The sequence below is a fragment of the Giraffa tippelskirchi genome, chromosome Y (genome assembly GCF_054371585.1).
Source record: "Giraffa tippelskirchi isolate mGirTip1 chromosome Y, T2T-mGirTip1v1.2.pri, whole genome shotgun sequence".
Classification (NCBI taxonomy): Eukaryota; Metazoa; Chordata; class Mammalia; order Artiodactyla; family Giraffidae; genus Giraffa; species Giraffa tippelskirchi.
In genome coordinates this window covers 6,716,436-6,741,525 of record NC_137290.1, presented here as the reverse complement: position 1 = coordinate 6,741,525, position 25,090 = coordinate 6,716,436, and the positions used below count along the sequence as shown (strand labels likewise).

Here is a 25,090-nt window from a genome sequence, read left to right as displayed (position 1 = left end):
CAGGGAAGCCTAGAACGCTGCAGTCCATGGTGTCGCAAAGAGTCGGACACAACTTAGTGACTGAAAGGAACTGAAACATGCTCCGAAAATCATCAGTTATAGTAGATTAAAAAAAATAATAATGAGACATTACTACCTCCCTATTGGAATCAGTAAAATCCAAAACACTAGCATTATCAACTGAATGTATCCCCCGAAATGCTACACTGAAGTTAAGTCTTCACTGTATGTGGAAGCAAGGCCTTCAAAGGTGATTAGGTTAAAAAATCTGGGGCTTTTAAGAAAGGAATTTGTGTGCCTTATAAAAGAAATCATCAAGGGGCATCCCTGATTGCTCAGCGCTAAGGAATCTGCCTGTCAATGCAGGAAACATGGGTTTGATTTCTGTGTCCAGGGAGACCACACATACTGTGGGAGCAACTAAGCCTGTGTGCCATGACTACTGAGCCTGTGCTCTGCAACAAGAGAAACTACCTCAATGAGAAGTCTGAGCATTGCAACTAGAGAGTAGCCCCCCCTCACAGTAGAGAAAATCCTGTGCAGCGCTAAAAACCCAGCACAGCCCAAAACAAACAAATACATAAAAGAAACCACAGACATTCCTTTTGCGATCTATAAGCACAATGAGAAGAGAATTAACTATGAATAAGAAAGAGAGCTCTCAAAAGACATCAAAATCTGCTAATGACTTGATCTTGGATTTCTCTCTCTCTAGGAGTATGATAAAAGTCTGCTGTTATAAAGCACTCACTCTGTGGTACTTTGAGTCTGCCTAAAACTCAGCAACTCTCAGTTGGTGGGAGAAGCTAGTGCAAACAGAAGCCTCACCCACTGAGGGAGGCAATGAACATAAGTCTTTTTAGAAGATAGCTGTCCGTTTCTTAGAAAAGTAATTAGCACTCTTACAGTATGACAGTATGATCCACTCATCATGCTCTTCAGTTTTTACCTAAACGAGTTAAAAACTAAGTCCACACAAATCTGCACAAGAATGTTTATAATGGCTTTACATATAACTATATAAACACAAAGTGACTGGATAAACAAAGTGCAGTTAAGGCAAACAACAGAACACTACTAAGTGATCTAAAGTAAATATAGTTATCATCTCAAGGAAACACACAAAGAAAATTAAATGTATATTGGTAAGAGAAAGTCATTCTAAACAGGCAACATCCTGCATGCTTTAAATTATATGACATTCTAGAAAGCAACCATATAGACAGTAACAAGATCTATTGTTTCCACATATTGAAACAATGTTGGAGGAATAAACAGTGCACAGAGTATGTTTAGGACAGTGAATCTATTCTGTACTGAAGATGGATGCTTATCATACACACCTGTCAAAATCAATATAATGTACAACAGAAAGAATAATCAGAATGTAAATTATGGGGCTCTATCACATTCTAGTATAAGATGTTTAGGTTAGTGGAAATGGTGGGGGGCGAAGTAGTTTTAGGGACTTTTCATAATTTCTGCCCTATTTTTTAAAACCATTTAAAGTGATATAAAATGTCGTTTATAAATTTTAAGGAGCTGACTGTTCAAGAAATCCCAATCTCTGCATCAAAATTCTGAATGTCTCTCATTTCCTCTTAGGAGTCATCAAGCCCTTCGCAAATTAAACCTGATGCTTTGTATTTCCTCTTCATAAACTACACTGTAGCCACATTTGATATGACTTGACAGTTGCTCTTCTAAATTCAGTTCTCTGAGACTGTAACTTCTTAGTTCCCTCCTAAGCTACTTTCTCCACAGTGGAAAACAGATTTTATTGTGCTTTTTTCAGTAGGCTTTTTACCACTCTAAAATAAGTGCTTCACAGGTAGCAAAGTATTGACTGTATGCAGGATATATCTGCATATATTAAATAACTGCAATTGAAAATCACAGCTATGATGCTTTCACTCGTTAAGCAATGGAATCTGAAAGAACTGTATGTGCTTTTTTCTTTACCTTCAGACTGTCTAGCATAAGTCATATATATATTAATTTATACTAGGTATGTAAATACCACGTGCACAGATGACTTTACAACATAGTGTTAATACTGAAACAAAATTCTGAAATAATTGTGAATTGTTTAAAAAAAGATAGTATTTCTTAAATTGTAATTTCTTCTCCTCTAAAAGTATACAAGTCAAAGAAAAGTTACTATGTAACAAGTAAAGCAGCTAATCTTTCTTTTACCTGAGTGGAGTTAGATAGTTGTTTTCTCCATGGCTCTTCTGTGCTGCTGGTCAGGTTTGTGCAGTTATGAGGTAGAGTGAATGTGTTTTGCTGCAGATAAGGCACATTTCCATTATTTCCACTTCGTGTTAAGTAATTATTGCCTACCAAATTAGTGTCTGTACATCCTAGTGGTTCTGAGGTGCCAGAAAGAATATAGCATGCAGGAAAAGGTCCACTGGACAAAGGATTTTCAGAACAAGCAGAGTGTACTTCAGGCTGAGAGACACTAGGTACTCTGGGTAGAGCAGAATGTGGTTGCTGGCTAGAGAGAGAGTTTGTAGGCAGTGATGAATCAGTTACTGGCCCATTAGGAATTCCAGTAGTTTGTCCTGTTTGTCTCATCTTCAAAAACAAAAAAGAAAACCTGCTTGTGTGACTTTGAAAATGTGTTATCAATACATCCCTAACTTTATCATAACACTTACGCTCTCCAGGTTAAAAAACATACATTTTAGAAATGAAATGCTATGTTTATATAGGTAAAGCAAAATCTTTTTCACTATATAGTTAAAAGAAGTCTTTGCTTATTAGGGGTATGAGGGCAAAAGAAAGCAATTGAAAACAGTGAGTCAGTCATTTACAGGCTTTATTTCTCATCATGAAGTAAGGGATTTCAGATGGCCATTCCATTTATGCAAAATCCTTGAAAATAATCCTTAAAATTTCTCCACTTCAGTATATTTTCTTTAATTGTAAAGTAATAAAAAGTAAGCCTATAGAAAACACCTGAAATATGCAAAAAACATAAAATATATTTCCTGTTGTTTTCCAAATTAATTTATAGCTATTAAAAAAAACAGAACTGTCCACCAGCGGTATTTAAAGCTCAGATACATAAATTCTAATGACTACACATAAAAAGTAGAAATAAGGATTAATAAATTCTTAAGCAGTATTGTAGTCAAGAAAAATACTTAACATAAACGATAAATATTTATAATGAAAATGGGATACATACTTGTTGCATTAAGACAAATTGACTTTCCAACTGTTGCAGCATGAGTTTCTGTGTCGGATTTAAATTATCTCTATCTGTGCGTAGCTGTTCCAAGTACTAGAAAAATTTAAAAGTACACAGAGGTAAATCAAAGAAACAAATAAGTCATGAGCAAGCAATCTGTACATGAAAAGTCTACAAACCAAGCAATTTTGTGTTGACATACAGTGATTCCTAATCAAACGTAATCAACACCAAAATGAAGTTCTTACAAAAAGCTAAGAAAGATTTTAAAAAATAAGAATTCACTTGATGAAAATAACTTTTGTGTTTTGAGTTAAATACATTACATGGAAAGGAAATTACAATTCAAAGAGAAAGTTGTTTAACTATAAAATGTGTTATAAACAACAATGCTTAAGGGCAGCCTTGATTATAATAGGCGGAAATTATTTAAAAGTCTAACAACAGAAGTCTAGTTAAACATGTGGCTTCCAAGAAATTTTAAAATGTAGCATCATGTAGCCATAAAGAACAAAGAAGCCATGAAATACACGAAAATATCTCAAAGATAGATCTTTGAGGAAGGTGAGCAGGGAGAAAAGATACAGCAGTCAACAAACTATATTAGTATAAGGTATAAAAAAAAAGGGAAATCAGCACATTTTCTTGTACATATATATGTAGCTCTAGAAACAAAAGGAAAAAAAAAAACAACAAAGAAACTATTAATACTGATTATTTGTTGGAAAGAGAAATGAAGTAGCTGGAGGCAGGAACTTCAAGGACCTTTTAAAACCTGAACACTATTATCCCCTAATAATTCTTAAATTTGAAATATATGAATATATTACTTCTTTTTAAAAAAGTAGAAAACAAAAATGTATTATGATCTCTATTCCTTTGGAAAATGAAGGCTCATTACACTTATGTACATATTAACTTCATTTACTGCCATTCAATTTTAAGAATTAATACAACAAAAGCTTAAAGCTTACTACCTCCACTATGTTAAAATACATGATTAAAACTGTCAAGAGTATTTAATACCTGTAATTTCTGTGGTGTCAAACACCATGAATCAACTTGTTCCTCTACTAAAGTATATGATACAGTTTGACCACTATGCCAGTTCTCAGAACTATTTTCAGGAAAATTTATTTTAAATTAAAAAATATTTGACTAAATTCATACACCAATAGTTAAAACTCATGAGATACTAAATGACTAGCAATTGGGATATTTACAGATAAACAAGGCTTATGTTTCAAAAGCATTAAAAAAATTAATGCATAAGCCATTTGGAAAATTATAAATCTGAAAAGTCCTTTATTCTTTAACTCCTCCTTAAAAGGTATGTTCATCTGAACCATGACTCAAAGATCTAACAGACTATTATATTCAACCCTCTATTTTAATGTCCATACAAAGTGGTGGTAAAAATATATGTTAAATTCAGAAAAGCAGGGAAATGGATAAAATGCTTTCAAGAACATAAAGTTATCCCTACTTTCTATATTTAAATGATGCTACAATTTCAGGATAGAAAATACTGCTTATAACAGCTTAAAAAAAAAAAAACCCTTTTCACTCTCTGAGGAACAAATAGATTAAAATATAAGACAGGCACAACTTCAGAAGACTTAGAATTTCATTTCTAATTGGAATCTTCCATTTCTCTGAAAAATTTATATATACCTTTGCTGGACTGGATATTCTTTTCCTCTTGGCAGGACTGGACAGGTCATCTACTTGACTATAGGTAATCATATGTACTGGCAAGGGCTGTTGTGAAATTGGTGTTTCACTGAGGCCTAATACAGGTTCAGTATTTGGATGATGAGTTTTGTAAGCCTAAGGATCACAGAGGTAAAAAAAAAAATATGGTTCTACACATTCTTAATTCATGCCTTCAAATTATAAAACCTTATGAACTGCTTACTTTCCAAAACTATGTAGACATCATGGATTGCAATTGAAAATCAAAGTCAAGTATTTAATCAATGGAGAATGTGTACCTTATTTTTAAAAACTTACTTTTAAAAAATTAAATAAAACACTATATGAAAGTCCCTTAAGAAATCCCTTTTGAAATCATAAAACTATACAAAAGTTTTAAACTAGTACCCCAAGAATCTTCCCATATCAGAGGAAGTTTTATTTTGATCTAAAATCCCTTAGCAGTAAAATTGAAAGGATTTTATTTTTTTTTTAAAAAGCCAATTCTGCACTTAGTAATTTAGATCTGATCACTTCAGATTGGACAGAACCCTTAAAGCTGGGCACCTACAGAAGATAACCCAACTTCTCACCTGCTGTGCTGTGTTCATGGCACCCTGCCTGGAGGTAAGCTCTGCGGGTATTGGTAGGCTCCATGCCTCCTCAATACTAGGAAGCAATTTAGTTTTATTCTGTAGACTACCTTGTGGAAGGTTACACAACTGAGCCTAGGAAAAATTATGTAAAAAGCAAATTTAACACAGGACTACTTGAGTAAGAGCAAGTCCACTAAAACTTCCTCAATTTATAGGTATTTTTTAAAGAAAGCAGATTATAAATCTGGGGTTTCAGATATATGCTAAAGAGGATTAACTAAAACATACTTTCAAGAATAGGAACAAAACTAAGTTCTGTTTTTCAGAATTCTCTTGGATACCTTCTTGTGAAATTTCATGCAAGAGTGAAAAACAATGTCTGTGTTCTTTACTCTAAAATGTTATAACTTAAAAATGTAGATAGCACACAAAATCATGCAAATTAACATGAATCAGAAAAAGTAAAGAAGCAAAAAACATTTTCAATATAGTATTATCTTAAAGTGAAAAGTAGTATCATCATAAATATCAAAACTATGGAAATAAATTGTTGACATCAAAATAAAATTAGACAAACTTTCCAGCCACCCTCCTCTGCCAGGTACTTATGGAAATGTCTTAAAATATGCTACTTCAAGAATTTACCTGCAAAACTTTAATTCTTCCTGTGAGCATAGAGGTATTACTGCAACTTTTGCTTCTAGTTGCATTTAAGTAGCATTTAATGGCATCCTGAGGTTGGTTACAGGATTCATAGAGAGTGCCTAGGTCCATCCATGCTGCTGCATGTCCATGGTCCAATTGTACAGCACAAATATAGGCCTGCAATGCATCCATAGGCTGATTTTGCTGCTGATAGAGCACACTGGAAAGAGAAATACAGTTTACTAAAACTGACTCTGTGTAACATTAATATACACATATAGATGAAGTTCAATAAATATGTATATCAATTAAAGCATTATAAACTTAACACACACAAGCCTTACCCTATTGAACACCAGGTATCTGCACTTGCTTCTGATTTATCAATAGACTGCCTATAAGATATAAAGGCATCCTGAACCTTTCCAATACTTGAATAGCACCTGAAAGAGGGAAGGAACAAGGTAGATATGGATATATAGTTTAAACGTATGTTTCCACAAATGCTTAAATAACTGCATTAGCTTGTCAAAATGATGTATATGGAAAGGGAAAATACTTGATATTAATCAAGATATGTGCTTATACATAGTGATTTTAATGTACATTATAACAGCTATTAAATTAACTTTCTGTCTTATGACTGCTAGCAAATGTTATATAATGTATTCTTTTCAAACCATTACAGCCAGAATTTGTTCACTGCTAGAAGAAACTTAAATACACAGAGCTCTTTTACACATACTTTAAACTCAAGCTTCTTACATTCCAAGAATATAAGAGCTAAGTAACAAAGAGAAATTAAATGTTGATAATGACCTCACTGGCACACCCAAATTTTCCTTTCTGAATTTAAAGATACAATGACAAACATTTCTTAATTCATGAAAAACATAGAACTGCGATATAGTTAACATTAAAATACACACAAAAAAAGAGTGCAAATAAGCCTAAAGAATGGCTAATTTATGGGCTGACAAACATCAGAAAGGCCAGTAAAAGAGGCCAAGACAGCAATTTCAAAGAATACATACAACCTTAGAATCTTGAGGCAGAATTAAATAGGCAACAATAAGGCAAACAGGGACAGACATTAGAGACCATGTGAATATTAACAGAGAAAAAAATTTTTTAACAGAAGAGTATTTTTAATGATCAGACACATGCTGTATCCCCTGCCCTACTTAATGTTAAGAGAACTGAAGCACTAAGTAAAGCTGGGTTTTAGCTCTTCCTGCTACATGAATTGTTAAGTTACGTTGAGAAAACCACTTCCTTGAATTCATGTCCCCTACTTGCAACTTGAAAGGGTAATATAAGTTGCTGTCTGATGATTCCTAATTTTTTAAGTTTTCTTAAATAGTCTGTGGCAGACTATTTAACATTTTCATTACCAGTGTTACTACTGTATTGCAACATCCCTGTCTCAATTTAACAGACACATCCCAATCAAGAAACAGCAATAATATGAAATAAAGCCTTGGACATAGAGGTAACACATAGTTTCTGAAATACTAGAATCATCAAATCTGTGTAAATTTTACCGACACTGAGATACTCATTCAGAGATTCAATAACCTTTTTTCATCTAACTAACCATGGTTGTACTGGGTCTTTGTTGCTGCCTATGGTCACTCTCTAGTTGTGGTATCTGGGCTCCAGGGTGAGTAAGCTCACTAGTTGCAGTGTATAGGCTTAGTTTAGTTGCTCCATGGCATGTGAGATCATCCCAGACCAGGAATCAAAACTATGTCCCCTGTACTGGCAAGCAGATTCCTACTGGAGGACCAGGAAGTCCTTCAATAAGCTTTAACATATCATTTGTCAGAAATGTGATTCTGTTTTCTATTAGTAAAGTCAATTAGAAGCAACATATCAAAAGGCAGCAGAGAAAAGAAACAAAATGATGGGAAAAAACTAACATTAAAAATAAATACTGTCTAGGGACTTCCCTGGTGGTTCAGTGGCTAACAACACCCTGTGCTGCCAATGCAGGGGGCCTGAGTTTGGCTCCTAATCAGGGAAATAGATCCCACATGCTGCAACTAAGATCCTGGAGAGCCAAATAAATAAATATTCTTTAAAAAATAATAAATGCTGTATAAAATGATCATCTTTGGCCCAAAAGAAGTATCATGGAATTGAGAAATCTAGACTGCGGTCCATTGTGGTAGAAAAAATATTAAAAAACACAACATATATTGTTGTTTTAAATTCAGATAACATCAATTAAGCCCTCTGTAGAATACTGCGGTTCTCAAAGAGATGTGAAAGTGTATCCTTACTAAAATGAATATTTTAAACATATTTCATTACATGTATGGTACATGGCTGTGATTAAACAGAAACAACAAAATGATCCCTTATACTAAAGAGTCACATACAACGTAAATGACATTGTGCTATAGATTTTTATCTTGGATCAAAAGGAAAAAAATATCCTGGGTCATATTTTAAAAATCTAAATTAGCAGGAGTGCTAATAAAAAACCTAATATTATGTGTCACACTCTCCTCTTTCTAAAGATAAACTTCTTTTAAAATCACCCCATTAAGATAAATATTGCACAAAGGTAAAAATTATATTAGCTCCAAATGCAAAAACTACTTAGTTCATTTATTTCATTTACTAAATGCTTGACTGATAACTGCAAATGGAAATGGAAGATAAGATTCAGCTTATCCCGTAGGGTCTCTAGCAGAGGAGAAAACACTATACTGAAAGTAGCTAACTTTCATTATTATACAAAATTAATCAAAAATGGTATTTTTTAAAAAGGAATTATTTTAATAATAATCTCAAATATAAGTATACTTCCTTTTTAACAGAATAAGTCACTAAAAACTAATATTAACCCAAAATCTAAATGTGAATTAGACTTCACATAAATAAACTCAGTGTCAATAAGGAAAGGGCAAAATTTACAGTCAAACCAAGTAAGACAATTAAAGTTAAATTTATAACATTGAAAAAAGGTAACTGATATATCTAATCCAATCCATTCATTAATCGGTGGAAAATTCCAACCTCAAATGGTTTAGACTTTTCAATATGCTATACATGATCATCAGATAGAATAAAAATGAATTCTGTTAAATAAACACATTTTTAAAAATGATAGAGAGAACACAATTTAAATACTGAACAGAAAAGCAATATCCCAATTAGCATGTGACAAAATTCTTTAAAACTATGTGAAATGCTATGCTAAGTCGCTTCAGTCGTGTCCGACTCTGTGCGACCCCATAGACGGCAGCTCACCAGGCTCCGCCGTCCCTAGGATTCTCCAGGCAAGAATACTGGAGAGGGTTGCCATTTCTTCCTCCAGTGCATGAAAAGGGAAAAGTGAAAGTGAAGTCGCTCAGTCGTGTCCGACTCTTAGCGACCCCATGGACTGTAGCCTACCAGGCTCCTCTGTCCATGGGATTTTCCAGGCAAGAGTACTGGAGTGGGGTGCCACTGCCTTCTCCGTAAAAACTAGTAATAATTCAAGTCACAAGACAATGTGAAATGAAATCTAATAAGCAGAATAAGAATTCTTCAGTAAAAACACCTAATTCAGAATGATCTGAAATGATCAAATTTACCTCCCCAAAATCTTTGTTACAATGTTTTTAAAATAAACTGCCACAAAGGATATTATACATTAACACCAACATTTTAGGTTATAAACCACCCCTAGATAGCACAACCCAAGAGTCTGGTCTCACCTGCCAAGGAAATACCAAGACTGGCCAGAATTAGGATCTGCCTCCAGTGACTTTTGGAGATACTGAATAGCACAGCTTTCCTTGGTGGCTTGGTCTCCTAATAGATCCACGTTATGATGCATCCATCCTATAATTAATCAAGTTGAAGCCATTTACTCATGATTCAACCACTCTTCTAGCCTCAAGAAAATCATGAAGCACACAAATACCCTTCTTGTATCTTTATTTACTTATCTTAAATCAAACTTTCCTCAATTTAGAACTATCAAAGGTAGCTACAGGAAAATCCACTTTACTAAAATAAAAGGGATACAATCAACAGAGGAAAACTTAAAACATCTAGGATACTACACAGAAGTCACAGACAGATACTCCTTTTCTGAATTTAATTTGGAAAATAAATTTTTGATTTATAAACCAAAAAGTATAAAGAGGGTTAATTTACTTATTCTTCAAAGGTTGAAATATTTTAAAAACAATCTAATAAGTCCATGTTCATCTCTAAGGAATAAATGAAACTAAAAATATTCAAAGATAAATTATTACAAAGAAACTTACCAAAGATCCTACATTTTACTTACATTAATTATTTTCAAAGAATCCTAAACATATGATCAAAAACAAAAAATATTTCTAAGGCTGTATGAATATGTAATTTAAAAATTGGTTCCAAAACAGATAAAACCAATACAGCATATGAATAATGAAGAAGCAGAACAGTTGTAGCAGCAAAGACAATGGAAAGACTGGACCACGAAAAAAATGTTAAACACTTAAGACGAATGGAAATATAGTGCTTCAACTGTCAGTCAATTCATGTTATAAAATTATATTTGCAAAAGTATAACCTAGAGAAATTTCGTATGAGTAATTGCTTTTGACATTTTAGCCAAAATACTGCCATTACAAACATACATTATCTCAAGTTCATTAAAATTTAGAAACTATTTGCTCAAAACCAAATACTGAAACAAAAACCAAATCTATACATCAAATATATACATGATAAATAACTAACAAAATGAATTATTGCAGAGTATTCTTACTATCATGAAAGTAATAGTAATATATTACATTATTTCTCAGCACCAAACTTTTGCTTTTTAAACATAAGAATGTAACAAGTAGCTACAGAAAATAAATATTTAATTTTTAGGTGACACAGTTCCATTAACTCATATAATAAATACCCTATGAAAACAAGCTTCCAGCAGTTAACTACCATTTGAATTATTTTAATTCATTTAACTTCAGAGTGCTTATAATAAGCACATGGAAATGTTCAAACCTCTTCTAGAGGCCAATTACTAAAGAAGAATGTTGAGAACTTAAAAGGAGTGGACTGGACCACTGAATCTAAATTATGAGATGAAATACGCTAGATGGGTCAGGAAGATCCCATGGAGGAAATCGCGACCCACTCCAGAATTTTGCCTGGGAAATCCCATGGACAGAGAAGTCTGGCAGGCTACAACTACAATCTATGGGGTCACAGAGTCAGACACAACTGAATGATTAAAACAAGCAAATAAGGAATAAGAACATTAACTCTAGACCAAAAAAAAGAAGAGAGAAGTACATTTACAATAGGAATATTTATAATATAAAATACTCACTTAAAATATAATCTCAAAATAATACACATCACAATTAATTCTAAAACACAAGAGTTCAGTGAAAAGTTATTTTTAAGCAGAAGAATTAAAACTGGTCCTACCCACTCCCAACAAAATTTTAATAATAATGCATTATGTAATAAAACGTAAACTTTTATGTACCTAACTGTTGTAAAACAGTTGCTTTTACTTGTGCAGGTAGGTTTTCTGTCTGTAAAAGCTGTTCATAAGCTTCCTTCGCAGAATGATACATTCTCTAAAGAGCAAAGATATTCAGAAAAAAAGACACATAATTACTGCAACAAGAAAAAGGAAACACAGATATAGAAAACAAACTAGTGGTTACTTCTTGGGAGAGGGAATGGAGGAGGGGCAAAATAGATGAATTAAAGGGGTTAGGAGGGACAAACTATTATGCATAAAAGAGATAAGTACAAGGATGTATTGTGCAGACAGGGAATTTAGTTGATATTTTACAATAAATTACAAATGCAATGAAATCTTTAAAAATTGGAATATCTATGTTGCACAACTGAACCATATATAACATCAACTATACTTCCCCTAAAAAAGCCTTTAAAAAACATAGAATTAATGTTTCAACTAATAAACTGGAATCAACACTCATATATGTTATATACATCATAAAATTTAGCAGTATATGATTCAGACAATAATGCTATTTTTAAAGTTTCCATTATGAAAATAAGAGTTCTAATTCATTAACTGAATATTTAACAGTACACCAACTTTCAAAATAACAGCTAGTAAAACTACACTTCAATTTAATACAGTATCAATAAAATATGGCAATTATAACATTTGCTGTTTCCCACAATTTACAGAAAAATAAAAAAATTCACCTTTAAACATTACTTAATAACATTCACAAAGCTGTAGAAGTATCCTACAAGCAGATGAGTAATTAACCTGGAAAGACTTTCAAAGATATGCACATTTTATTAAGCAAATACAAGAAGTGCTATTACTATCCTTTACAAAGTCTAAGAGGAAAAGTAGTTAATCTAATTTGCATTTTAAAATACGCTGCTTTAACAGAAAATATCCTTGGAAAATATTTATAAATGATGAGGTATTCAAAACATAACTTCCCATTGATATGATAAACAATACTCATATTGAAGGTATAAGCAAATTTACAAATGAGACCACTGCCCAGTTCTCCTTCAAAAATTACTGTAAGACTAAAATCTTTCATTGCCACTGTGATGCTTAACTCAACCCTTCCAAAACAACAGAAAACAGTAATAAAAAAAAATCCAAAGTATGGTGTCCTTAAAACATACATGGAAAAGCCCAATAGACATTTTTAAAGTCTGAAAAAAAAAAAAAATGGTGAAGTCATTTCAAAGACATATTTTATTAAATAACATTTCCGTTTTTCAAGTGTTTCATTTATTTGACTGTGCCAGATATTAGCTGTGGCACATGGGATCTTTGTTATATCATACAAGATCTTTTGTTGTCCATGGGACTCATTAGTTGTGGCACAAAGACTTGGTTGCTCCATGGCATGTTCACTTAGGGAACCTCAGTCTCCTGTTCCCTGACCAAATGTGTCCCTTGCAACACAGGCGTCCCTTTCATTGCAAGGTGGATTCTTAATCACTAGACCATCAAGGAAGTCCCAAGGACACTGTATTAAGTAAACAGAACAATTAAAATAAATGTATAAATTGGAGCTAAAAGCAGTTTTTACTATAACCAAATGAAACAAGGAAAGAAGGAAAAAAAGAAAACCTTACCTACACTTTTTATCTCTCATATACACACATACACACAAGAATGCCATAATTTTAACACAGACAGCAAACCAACATTCAGAAAGCAGCCCACTAACAAGGATACATAGTTGCCAAGTACAAACATACAGTTAATAAATTAAGCAGGATACAAAATTTTTAAGCAAAAATCAGTTGAACCAAGCTGACAGCAATCAGAGAAGGACATTAGGGATCGTGTATGTTAGCCTTGGACAGGGTGTAATTATAGCAGAACATAAAAGCATTAATACACAGCAGGAAAAGCAATGTATACTTCCTATGGAAATGGAAGTATAACAATATGTAAGAATTGTTGTTACCAATGCAACACAAACATATACACCTGTAGTAGATCTTTCACTCACAAATATCACAAACACTGATTTTTCTGATTCTGAAACTTAATATGTGGTGGTGGTGGTTTAGTCACTAAGTCATATCTGACTCTTGTGACTCCAAGGAGTGTAGCCTGCCAGGCTCCTCTATCCATGGGGATTCTCCAGGCATGAATACTGGAGTGGGCTGCCATTTCCCTCTCCAAATAAACTTACTAGGACATTCATCTTTTACTTCAATAAAAATCATTTAATTTATCAATTAAAAAGTTTTTAAAAAAGTTCCAGTCTTGCAATAATAGTTTTATTTGATGTTACTGTTACACACGGACACATTAATCTGTGCCAATCGAAAAATAGTAACAATTTTGAGAAAGACTTTAGTGAGTGCCTGAATAAGTTTTTTGATGTATGTAATAAAAATGTTTCTAATGTATTTTTGAAATATTAACTAATATGCAGAAAAAACAGTTTAACAAACTATGATGCTAACTAAATTACACATGGCAATGATTCTACAATATATACTAATTATGTTGTATACCTTAAACTAGTACAATGTTATAAGCCAATTATATATAAATAATACTGGAGAAAAAAAGCAACTGTATTTTGATATATTAACAGACAATAATTCAAAAAGGAAATTAAGGTAACAAGTGAACTTACTGTACCACAAAGAAGAAAATCAACTTAAAACTGGCCAAATATGTAAAAGATTTCATTTTCTTTATCCATTCATCTGTTATGATTGTTTTCACATACTAGCTATTGTTAGTACTGGTGCAATGAACACAGGAACACTAATATCTCTTTGAAATCTTGAACTCAAACTTGTTTTTAACAAACACTCAGAAGTATGCATACAGGATCCTATGATACTTTTTTTCAAATATTGGATTCTATGATACTATTTTTAATTATTGAGGACTCTTCGTATTGTTTTTTTGTACCTGCTGTACCATTCTGCCTTCCCACCAATAGTATGGGAAGTAACTTCATATTCTTAACCACACTTGTTTTCTTATGTTTTTTGATAACAGCATGTAGATATGTCTTATCTAAAGTATAAACATTTTTAAAGACATAATGCACTTTTAATATATGATAATATAGGGTAAACATAACCTTCATATGCACTGGGAAACCAAAAAATCCATGCAACTTGCTTTGGTGCAATATTTGCTTGTTTGCACTGGTCTGAAATTGAAACGACATTTCTAAGGTGTTACTATACTAAGATAACAACACTTCCTGAAGAAATTTAAGGATTCAATATAATCCCTATCAAAACCCTGCTGTAATTTGCAGAAATTTAAAAAATCACCCTAAAGTTCATATGGATGGAATTTCAAAAGGCCTCGAACAATTAGGGAAGTAAAAATAAACAAAAATATAATAACTTAATATATCTTGGATTAAAAGCTATAGTTTTTTTCATCACAGACTATATCTTTATATTTTCATTCATCATTACAAAATTTCAGAAATAATTCAAATATTTTCTCACAAATAACAGAAACAAAATGTGGCATACATATATTAATATAATACATATAATTAGTATAATACTTATTTCTGGTATCTGTAGGAATTAGTTCCAAGACCCCTTCTGGATGCCCAAATCCCTTATATAAAATGGAGCTATTATTTGCATATAACCTATGCACATCCTCCCACTTGTTTTATTCATCTCTAAATTACTCATAATACATAATACTTAGTTCAATGCTCATAAATAGTACCAAGAATGTAATGAGTTCAAGTTTTGCTTTTTCAAACTTTCTGAAATTATTTTTCTAAGGTATTTTTGATCTGAGGTTGGCTAAATGCAAATATGCAGAACACACAAACACTGAGGGCTGACTGCATAAACAGGGCAAGATTAATCAGCTTTAAAATAAACTTCTGATACATGTTACAACATGGAAGAACCTAGATGATACTATGCTAAGTGAAATAAGTAAGACAAAAAGACAAAGCTATACGAGCCTATTCATATGAAGTATCCACAGGACACATATACAGAGACAGAAAGCAGAACAGAGGCTACCAGAGATTGGGTTAGAGGAGACTGAGAGGCTACTGCTTAATGGTGAAACATTTTCCACCTGGAGTGATGAAAGATTCTGAATAATGCAACACTGAATTATACAAGAGTGCAAATACAGTGAACTCTACACTTAAAAAGTAAACTTCAGAAGTATGAATATTTCACCAAGACTTATAGCTAATATAGCATGATTCTTTCCAGAGACAAGTTTTAAGTATGAATATATTATCTTCAACATGCAAATCAAGGAATTTTTAAAAGATTCACGGATGTTAATATGAGTGTTCTTTTGGGGTTACTGGCTTCAGAACTAAAAGGTAAGTCTGACTAGGAAGACTTTTGTTTTCAGTAGTCTACTTCAAAACCTGTAAGCTTACTGAAAATGATACTATGAAGAAAAATAAGCACAATTACTCAAGAAAATATTCACTGAAAGATCTACCCTATAATAAATTGATAAAAGGAGTCATTCAGACTAAAAGAAAAAGACAGTAATCAGAAGTCATATCAAGAAATAGAACAAACTGATATAATTAACCTTCCAGGTACATTTAAAAGAGTTAGTACTAGTGTATTTTTGATTTACAAGTAATCTTCTGGTTTCTACATCAAGTAAAGTACCAACAAAATAAGTATACATGTTTGTCAATGGGTGTGTGCATGCATGGTGCATGCACGTTAAGCCACCTCCATTGTGGCAACTCTCTGTGACCCCATGGACTGTAGCCCACTAGGCTCCTCTGTCCATGGTATTCTCCAGGCAAGAGTACTGGAGTGAAGAGTACTGAAGATCCTCCTCCAGGGGATCTTCCCGACCCAGGGATCGAACCCACATCTCTTTTGTCTCCTGCATTAGCGAGCAGGTTCTTGACCAATAGTGCAAGTTGGAAGCCCCCTTTAAAAGAAATCAGGTCTCCTTTATGTTTTGTTTGTTGTTTTTTCTCTGTGCTGGGTCTTCATAGGTATAGAGTCTAAAGACGTTATTTGTGACAGTAACAAAAATGACAGTGACAGACGTAGAGAACAAATCAATTGAGAAGAAAAATATTTGTATGCTACTGAAGCCATGTTTTTGTCAACTCTAACTAGACTGCTAAAAATTTAGCATGTTAAATAAAGCCTAAGGAAACGAGGAAAATAAGAACTCAAAGACAAGTGTCCTCAACACCCAGGCCATGTATCACTTTGGTTCACCATCTGTTAAGATCCAGGTTGAGTAGTGGGCAAGTAAGCTAAGCTCCCACTATAATTCCAGCTGTTTTCCATCACTCCCATCTGCCTCCTGCTTGAAGAACTCCACACACAGAACACATTTGAATCATCATGAAACCCCACCACACCCGCAAGCCATCTGTCTGTGGAAAATTTGTCTTCCATGAAATTTCTGGTGTCAAAAAGGTTAGGAAATACTGCTCTATATAATATGAGAAAAAAACAACAAAAGGATAGAGGTAAGTAGTTCATTATCAGAGTAATTACCTTAAATATATTAATTGTGCAATCAACATCAGTTGGCAAAATGCAGAATAGCCAATTCCAGTACACTGTTCAGAAAAGACACAGCCTAGGTACAGATACAAGACCCTGATGCTGGCAGATATTGAATGCAGGAGAAGGGGACCACAGAGGATGAGATGGCTGTATGGCTAGTATCACTGACTCAATGGACGCCAAGTCTGAGCAAGCTCCAAGAGATGGTGAAGGACAGGGGAGTCTGGTGTGCTAAGTCCATGAGGCCATGAAGAGTCTGACATGACAGCAACTGCTGTCAATAACAACAGCTGAAAAGTATTCTCTTGCAAGAACACGCAGAATTATATGCACTGGTATGTGACTGTAAGAGGAACTGGTAGCTTAGGACACAAGAAAGGAACTTTACAGAGTACACTTTCATGTCTTTTTCTTCTATAGTAAAACTAATCAAAAACAAGCTATCGTAGAAACGTAAAAAATTCAAAAATTTTTATGTTTTTTAAAGTCTTTAGAGACTACTTAGAATTATCCAGTAATGTGACCTTCTAATCCATGTGGCTTTCATAAAATGTTTTGTATTTCTTAAGTTTTCTCCATGAGCAATACTGGGATAGTAACTCACTTCGTCAAGTGTTAACTGTTTGAATAAAACAAGGGTAATTTATAGTTTGAAAGGGAATTATTTCATCTGTATCTTCAAACTTCTTTGGTATAATTTTATGCAACCATTTCTTTTGCTAAAATACTTTTTGAACAGTATATCCATTATCCTACTTTTGTACACTTTTGCACTTCTCCCTCTTTAAATATGCATATGAAAAAATTCAATAATTTTTCCAATTTTTTGGCAGCACTACATGGCTGTGGTATCTTATTTACTTGCCCAGGCCATCAAAACTGTGACCTCTGCAGCCAAAGTAGACCACTGGACCACAAAGAAATTTAATTTTTTGAAAAATCAGGGTTTTGTTTCATTAGCCTATAATTAAAGAATTATCAAGCTCATTAATGGTAGCACATAAAAAGAAAAACATAATAGGACTGAGCGAAACAGGAATAATGAGATCTTCTCACTTATAAGAGACAATGTAATCAAAACCAAAAGTTCAGTTCAGTTCAGTCGCTCAGTCATGTCTGACTCTGCGACCCCATGAACCGCAGCACGCCAGGCCTCCCTGTCCATCACCAACTCCCGGAGTTTACCCAAACCCATGTCCATTGAGTCGGTGATGCCATCCAGCCATCTCATCCTCTTCTCCTCGTCCCCTTCTCCGCCTGCCAAAACTCCAATACTTTGGCCACCTCATGCAAAGAGTTGACTCATTGGAAAAACCAAAAGAGGTAATACCAAAAATTCTGCTTACATCACTAACATAATGAAAAAGACATTGATGTGAATCTTAAGTAGGCAAGAAAAATATTATCATTATTAGGAGGTATGACTGTATATATCCTTAAGAGTCAATTTTACAAATAACAAACAAATTTGTTAGCAAGACTAATAACCATTAATAGGAAATAAATTTCACAAAATTGGGGAGAAGGCTGTCCAACATTGTATCTATCTTGGCTTTCTTTTAATCTTTGAAGTTTCAAGCTATGTATCATATCAAAAGTGGTTTTATTTGCGAACACAACTATACCCACATACTCACACACACTGAAATACACTCCATCCTCCCAACTGCTCCATATCTTCATTCTAACCATAACTCAAACCACTATTGTTTAGGGAACCCATAACTAACCTTACTGAACAAAAAGATGTCCATGTACTCCATTACTTTAGTATTGTAAATACTTTAATACTGTACTTTAAACATATACCAAAGAGAAAACATTATAATAAAGTTCTACATACCACCACCTCCTTAAAAGTATCAAATCATTTCAACCCCCCACATTAGATCATTTTGAAGCAAATCTTAGATACTACCATTGTTATACATTGTTATATACATTGTTATACTATACATTCTTATATATATATATAGTATAGTATCTCATAATTTACATAACTGTTTTCTAAAACCAGAATATATTACCCTATAAAAATTACAATAATTACTTACTATTAAATTTCCACTATATATCAAAATTCACACAACTTTCTGCAAGCTGCATTTTATGGATGACTTAATTCAGGAGCCAAACAATATCTAACCATTGAAACTGATTGTGTCCCTTAAATATCTTCTAATTTACAGAATTGCCTTTGTTTCCCTTCAACCCCCCACTCCCACTTAAAGTCTTAATAAACTACTGAACAATCTAAGTTTTTAATCCTGTCCTTTATGCATTTGAAGATTTCTCCATTGTTCCCTCTTCTTAAACCAGTTCACAGAAGAAAACAGTGGACTTCAGTTTTCTTTTTCACATGAAATAACCACAAATGGTGTTTCTGTAACTTTACTACTAACGTTAACATTTTTAAAAATTTCCTTTAGAACCATGGGTTCTAAAACCTACACAACTATAAGACCTTACAGCTGGTTTTCCTTTTTTATAATACATGTGCCTGATGTGAGCGTCAGCTAGTGTGAAATAGCCACAGTATTGCTAGCTAATCTGAATAAATACCTTGCCAACTGTATGAGTAAATACAGAGCGAGACAGTATGACATGTCCTACACCCAACTACTGTAGTAGAGATTATAGTTGATTTAGACAATTTATCTTTTGGGTCACTTGTTTTTCTCTTCCTGAGCTTTAATTTTGTGGTGATACAATTAAAATGTACCAATACAAAATGAATTCTTGAAATTTTTCATTAATTCCAATAGAAGTAAACTGCTCAGGTTTTTTCTATCTTCTTATGGTCTCACTGTGTGCCTTTAAGAGAAATCTGTGATCATAGTAAGTACAAGAAGGTAAGTCCAACCACAAGAGTTGTTACTGATAAGACTCAGTCCAGCATGTAACAGATTCTAAGTTTAGAGAGGCAAACTGTATTAATTTCTATTTAAACATACTACTTCCATCATCTTCATGTGAATAAACATTTGTTAAGATGTCTAATGATTTCTTTGAGCTTTTTCATCTGAGAACAGACATATACTCAACTAAATTACAGCATATTCTATGTTGCTTCCTCTTCCTCTATTCACTTAAGAGTATGTATGATATTTTCCCAAAGAATACACAGAAATAAATACTTTTCATTCCATTAACATACAAATGGATTGCACTAGATAGTACAAAATGTACCGTATTTTGTTCAACTTCTTTCTAGGTGCTAGACACCTGAGTTATTTTGATATCTCTAAGTACTTGATCTCATTGACTTGTTTTATTTTCTGCATAATATACATCACATTGCATGCTTATTGTCACCTTTCCCACAAGAAAATATGTTTCTATTTTTATAGCTGGCCTAGAACTACTGACATATATCAAAAGTGACAAATTAGATAAATTAATGAATACACAGTTAAGAACATAAAACAGGAATTTAAAAAATTTACCCCTTTTAAAAATACTAATATACCCCAAAATGTAACCATAAATTTAAGGAAATGTACTCCAACTTCCTTCCAAGGCTACTTATTCAACAAAGGGAGAGAGAAACCCAACAAAGAAGAGTATAACAAAGTACCCACCTTTCCCTTTTGTGCACTGGTGAAACACAACATTGCTACTGTCATAGAAATAGATATTCCATCAAATACATCTCAAGTATGTGGGTAAATCACAAAAATTACTATAATCTTGATAAAGGGTGAACTGGGCTTCCCAGGTGGCTCCCAGGTGGTAAAGAAGTCACCTGTGAATGTAGGAGATGCAGGTTCAATCCGTGGGTGGGGAAGACCCCCTGGAGAAGGAAATGGCAACCCACTCCAGCCTTCTTGCCTGGGAAATAATCCCATGGCCAGAGGAGCCTGGTGGACTACAGGGTATCTTAAAGAGCAGGACACAACTTAGCGACTAAACAACAACAAAATCAAACAAGGCCGTGTGTGCACAGTCATGTCCGACTCTTTTCAACATCATGGACTGTATAACCTGCCAGATGCCTCTGTCCATGGTGATTCCTCAGGAGTCGATAGCTGTGCCCTCACTCCAGAAGATCCTCCCAACACAGAAACTGAACCCAGGTCTTCTGCATTGCATGTGGATTCTTTTCCATCTAAGCCACCAGGGAAGCCTGAATACTGGAGTAGGTAGCCTATCCTCTCTCTGGGTTCGCCTACATTGCAGGCAGATTCTTTCACAGTTGAACTACTAGGGAAGCCTATAGATCACCACTGCCTCATTTATGATTATCTGTTCTCAATCTAAGAATGTGCCAGCGATAAGAAACTGAAATAAGCGCCCAAGTTAAAATGATCTCTGTAAGTTTTCATACATGTAACCTGGCATTCAGTAAATAATTCAAAGCAAATTGGAAAGAATTAAGTAAAAATAAAGGAGAGAAAAATTAAGCAAAAACAAAAGCAACATAAATTTCAGATATCAGAAGTACCAAACACTGACTTGTACATAACTAGGATTTAATATGTTCATGAAAATAAATGATGGATAACTTTAGCCCACAATCAGTAACCATGCGAAAATTCGTCAGAAATTTAAAGAAAAAAGGGGGATAATAAAAGTTAAGAACTCAGTGGTAGTTTAACTACAGATCTGATACACATAATGAGAAGATTAATGGTCTGAAAAATAAATCAGGAAAAAACATGGGAGAGGACAAAACGGTAGAAAATACAGAGAAAAACAGAAAAGGCAATGATAATTCATACAATGTGAACCAGTTCAGTTCAGTCGCTCAGTTGTGTCTGACTCTCTGTGACCCCATGAGTTGCAGCACACCAGGCCTCTCTGTCCATCACCAACTCCCGGAGTCTACCCAAATCCATGTCCATCGAGTGAGTGATGCCATCCAACCATCTCATCCTCTGTCGTCCCCTTCTCCTCCTGCCTCCAATCCTACCCAGCATTAGGGTCTTTTCCAATGAGTCAACCCTTCGCATGAGGTGGCCAAAGTATTGCAGTTTCACCTTCAACATCAGTCCCTCCAATGAACACCCAGGATTGATCTCTTTTAGGATGGATTGATTGGATCTCTGCAGTCCAAGGGACTCTCAAGAGTCTTCTCCAACACCACAGTTCAAAAGCATCAATTCCGTGGAGCTCAGCTTTCTTCACCATCCAACTCTCACATCCATACATGACGACCGGAAAAACCATACCTTGACTAGACGGACTTTTGTTGGCAAAGTAATGTCTCTGCTTTTAAATATGCTATCTAGGTTGGCCATAACCTTCCTTCCAAGGAGTAAGCGTCTTTTAATTTCATGCCTGCAGTCACCATCAGCAGTGATTCTGGAGCCCCAAAATATAAAGTCTGACACTGTTTCCACTGTTTCCCCATCTATTTCCCATGAAGTGATGGGACCAGATGCCATGATCTTAGTTTTCTGAATATTGAGCTTTAAGCCAACTTTTTCACTCTCCTCTTTCACCTTCATCAAGAGGCTCTTTAGTTCTTCTTCACTTTCTGCCATAAGGGTGGTGTCATCCGCATATCTGAGGTTATTGATATTTCTCCCGGCAATCTTGATTCCAGCTTTTGTTTCTTCCAGCCCAGCGTTTCTCATGATGTACTCTGCATATGTTAAATAAGCAGGGTGACAACATACAGCCTTGACGTACTCCTTTTCCTATTTGGAACCAGTCTGTTGTTCCATGTCCAGTTCTAACTGTTGCTTCCTGACCTGCATACAGGTTTCTCAAGAGACGGGTCAGATGGTCTGGTATTCCCATCTCTCTCAGAATTTTCCACAGTTTATTGTGATCCACACAGTCAAAGGCTTTGGCATAGTCAATGAAGCAGAAATAGATGTTTTTCTGGAACTCTCTTGCTTTTTCGATGATCCCGTGGATATTGGCAATTTGATCTCTGGTTCCTCTGCCTTTTCTAAAACCAGCTTGAACATCTGAAGTTCACGGTTTCACGTATTGCTGAAGCCTGGCTTGGAGAATTTTGAGCATTACTTTACTAGTATGTGAGATGAGTGCAATTGTGCAGTAGTTTGAGCATTCTTTGGCATTGCCTTTCTTTGGGATTGGAACAAAAACTGACCTTTTCCAGTCCTGTGGCCACTGCTGAGTTTTCCAAATTTGCTGTTTTCCAAGTTTTCAAATTTACAATGTGAATACTAGGTGCTTAAAGGATGAAAGACAACTGAATAAAAGTATTTTTAGAAGTGATCTCCAAGTATAACATTAAAGGACAACAAAGTACAGATTCAAGAAATATAAAAATTCACAAACAGAAAATGATAATTTTCACCTAGTGATAAGGCAGTAGATGATCATGGTACCAAAATTGCAGGAAACAAAATTTTAAAGTACTCAGCAAAAAAAAAAAAAAAAGAGGAAAAAAGCAACAACTAAAAACCAAGGTAAAGGTGCATATAATCTTTTAAGAATCAACAATGTAATCATGCAACCTGAAGAAAAAATAAATGCTGACAACAATGGAACATAAATTTCAAAGTGGGAAAAAAAATCAATTCTATACTCATTGAAAACATTCATCAAAAGATAAATAAAAAAGATTCATCATTGAAAATCAGGCACACAAACATACAAAATCACATCTAGTACTGTTACTCATACTTCTTTAAGAACTGGTTTAATGAACTTTTTAAATTAAAATAAATTTAAATTAAAATTTTAAAAGAAATATAGGAAAATCTAAAGTAACCAAGTCTTCATAACTTAATCACAGTATGCCCAAGAACAAAAAACACATTTCTAACAAAAACATGGATCATTAACTAAGACTGATGATATGATAGTATAAAAGCTAATTTAAAAAATTCCAACTGAAATAAATAATAAAGGTGTAAAGAAGAGGTGGCAAGAATACACAGAAGAACTGTACAAAAAAGATCTTCACGGCCCAGATAATCACGATGGTGTGATCATTCACCTACAGCCAGACATCCTGGAATGTGAAGTCAAGTGGGCCTTAGAAAGCATCACTACGAACAAAGCTAGTGGAGGTGATGGAATTCCAGTTGAGCTATTTCAAATCCTCAAAGGTGATGCTGTGAAAGTGCTGCACTCGATATGCCAGCAAATCTGGAAAACTCAGCAGTGGCCACAGGACTGGAAAAGGTCAGTTTTTGTTCCAATCCCAAAGAAAGGCAATGCCAAAGAATGCTCAAACTACTGCACAATTGCACTCATCTCACATGCTAGTAAAGTAATGCTCAAAATTCTCCAAGCCAGGCTTCAGCAATACGTGAAACCGTGAACTTCCAGATGTTCAAGCTGGTTTTAGAAAAGGCAGAGGAACCAGAGATCAAATTGCCAATATCTGCTGGATCATCGAAAAAGCAAGAGAGTTCCAGAAAAACATCTATTTCTGCTTTATTGACTATGCCAAAGCCTTTGACCGTGTGGATCACAATAAACTGTGGAAAATTCTGAGAGAGATGGGAATACCAGACCATCTGACCCGTCTCTTGAGAAACCTGTATGCAGGTCAGGAAGCAACAGTTAGAACTGGACATGGAACAACAGACTGGTTCCAAATAGGAAAAGGAGTACGTCAAGGCTGTATGTTGTCACCCTGCTTATTTAACATATGCAGAGTACATCATGAGAAACACTGGGCTGGAAGAAACAAAAGCTGGAATCAAGATTGCCGGGAGAAATATCAATAACCTCAGATATGCGGATGACACCACCCTTATGGCAGAAAGTGAAGAAGAACTAAAGAGCCTCTTGATGAAGGTGAAAGAGGAGAGTGAAAAGGTTGGCTTAAAGCTCAATATTCAGAAAACTAAGATCATGGCATCTGGTCCCATCACTTCATGGAAAATAGATGGGCAAAGAGTGGAAATAGTGTCAGACTTTATTTTTTGGGGCTCCAGAATCACTGCTGATGGTGACTGAAGGCATGAAATTAAAAGACGCTTACTCCTTGGAAGGAAGGTTATGGCTAACCTAGATAGCATATTTAAAAGCAGAG

The 25,090-nt window shown here is 34.4% G+C and overlaps 1 protein-coding gene across 37 annotated transcripts in view; it reads right to left on the bottom strand.

Annotated features, from left to right (window-relative positions):
* Positions 1–25,090, bottom strand: part of LOC145537620 (lysine-specific demethylase 6A-like) — a 191,327-nt gene that overhangs the window by 68,111 nt on the left and 98,126 nt on the right. For 8 of the 37 annotated variants that reach the window (XM_081568362.1, XM_081568354.1, XM_081568355.1 and 5 more), the window contains 6 exons: positions 11,624–11,717; positions 9,846–9,972; positions 6,480–6,578; positions 6,136–6,355; positions 4,874–5,029; positions 3,197–3,292 (listed from right to left, as the gene is read on the bottom strand). In XM_081568362.1, the coding sequence (XP_081424488.1) occupies positions 3,197–3,292; positions 4,874–5,029; positions 6,136–6,355; positions 6,480–6,578; positions 9,846–9,972; positions 11,624–11,717 (792 nt within the window). Of the gene's footprint in view, positions 1–2,196; positions 2,581–3,196; positions 3,293–4,225; positions 4,324–4,873; positions 5,030–5,068; positions 5,074–5,475; positions 5,623–6,135; positions 6,356–6,479; positions 6,579–9,845; positions 9,973–11,623; positions 11,718–25,090 lie in introns of all 37 variants that reach the window. The other 29 variants (XM_081568347.1, XM_081568348.1, XM_081568346.1 and 26 more) reach the window with 18 other exon arrangements.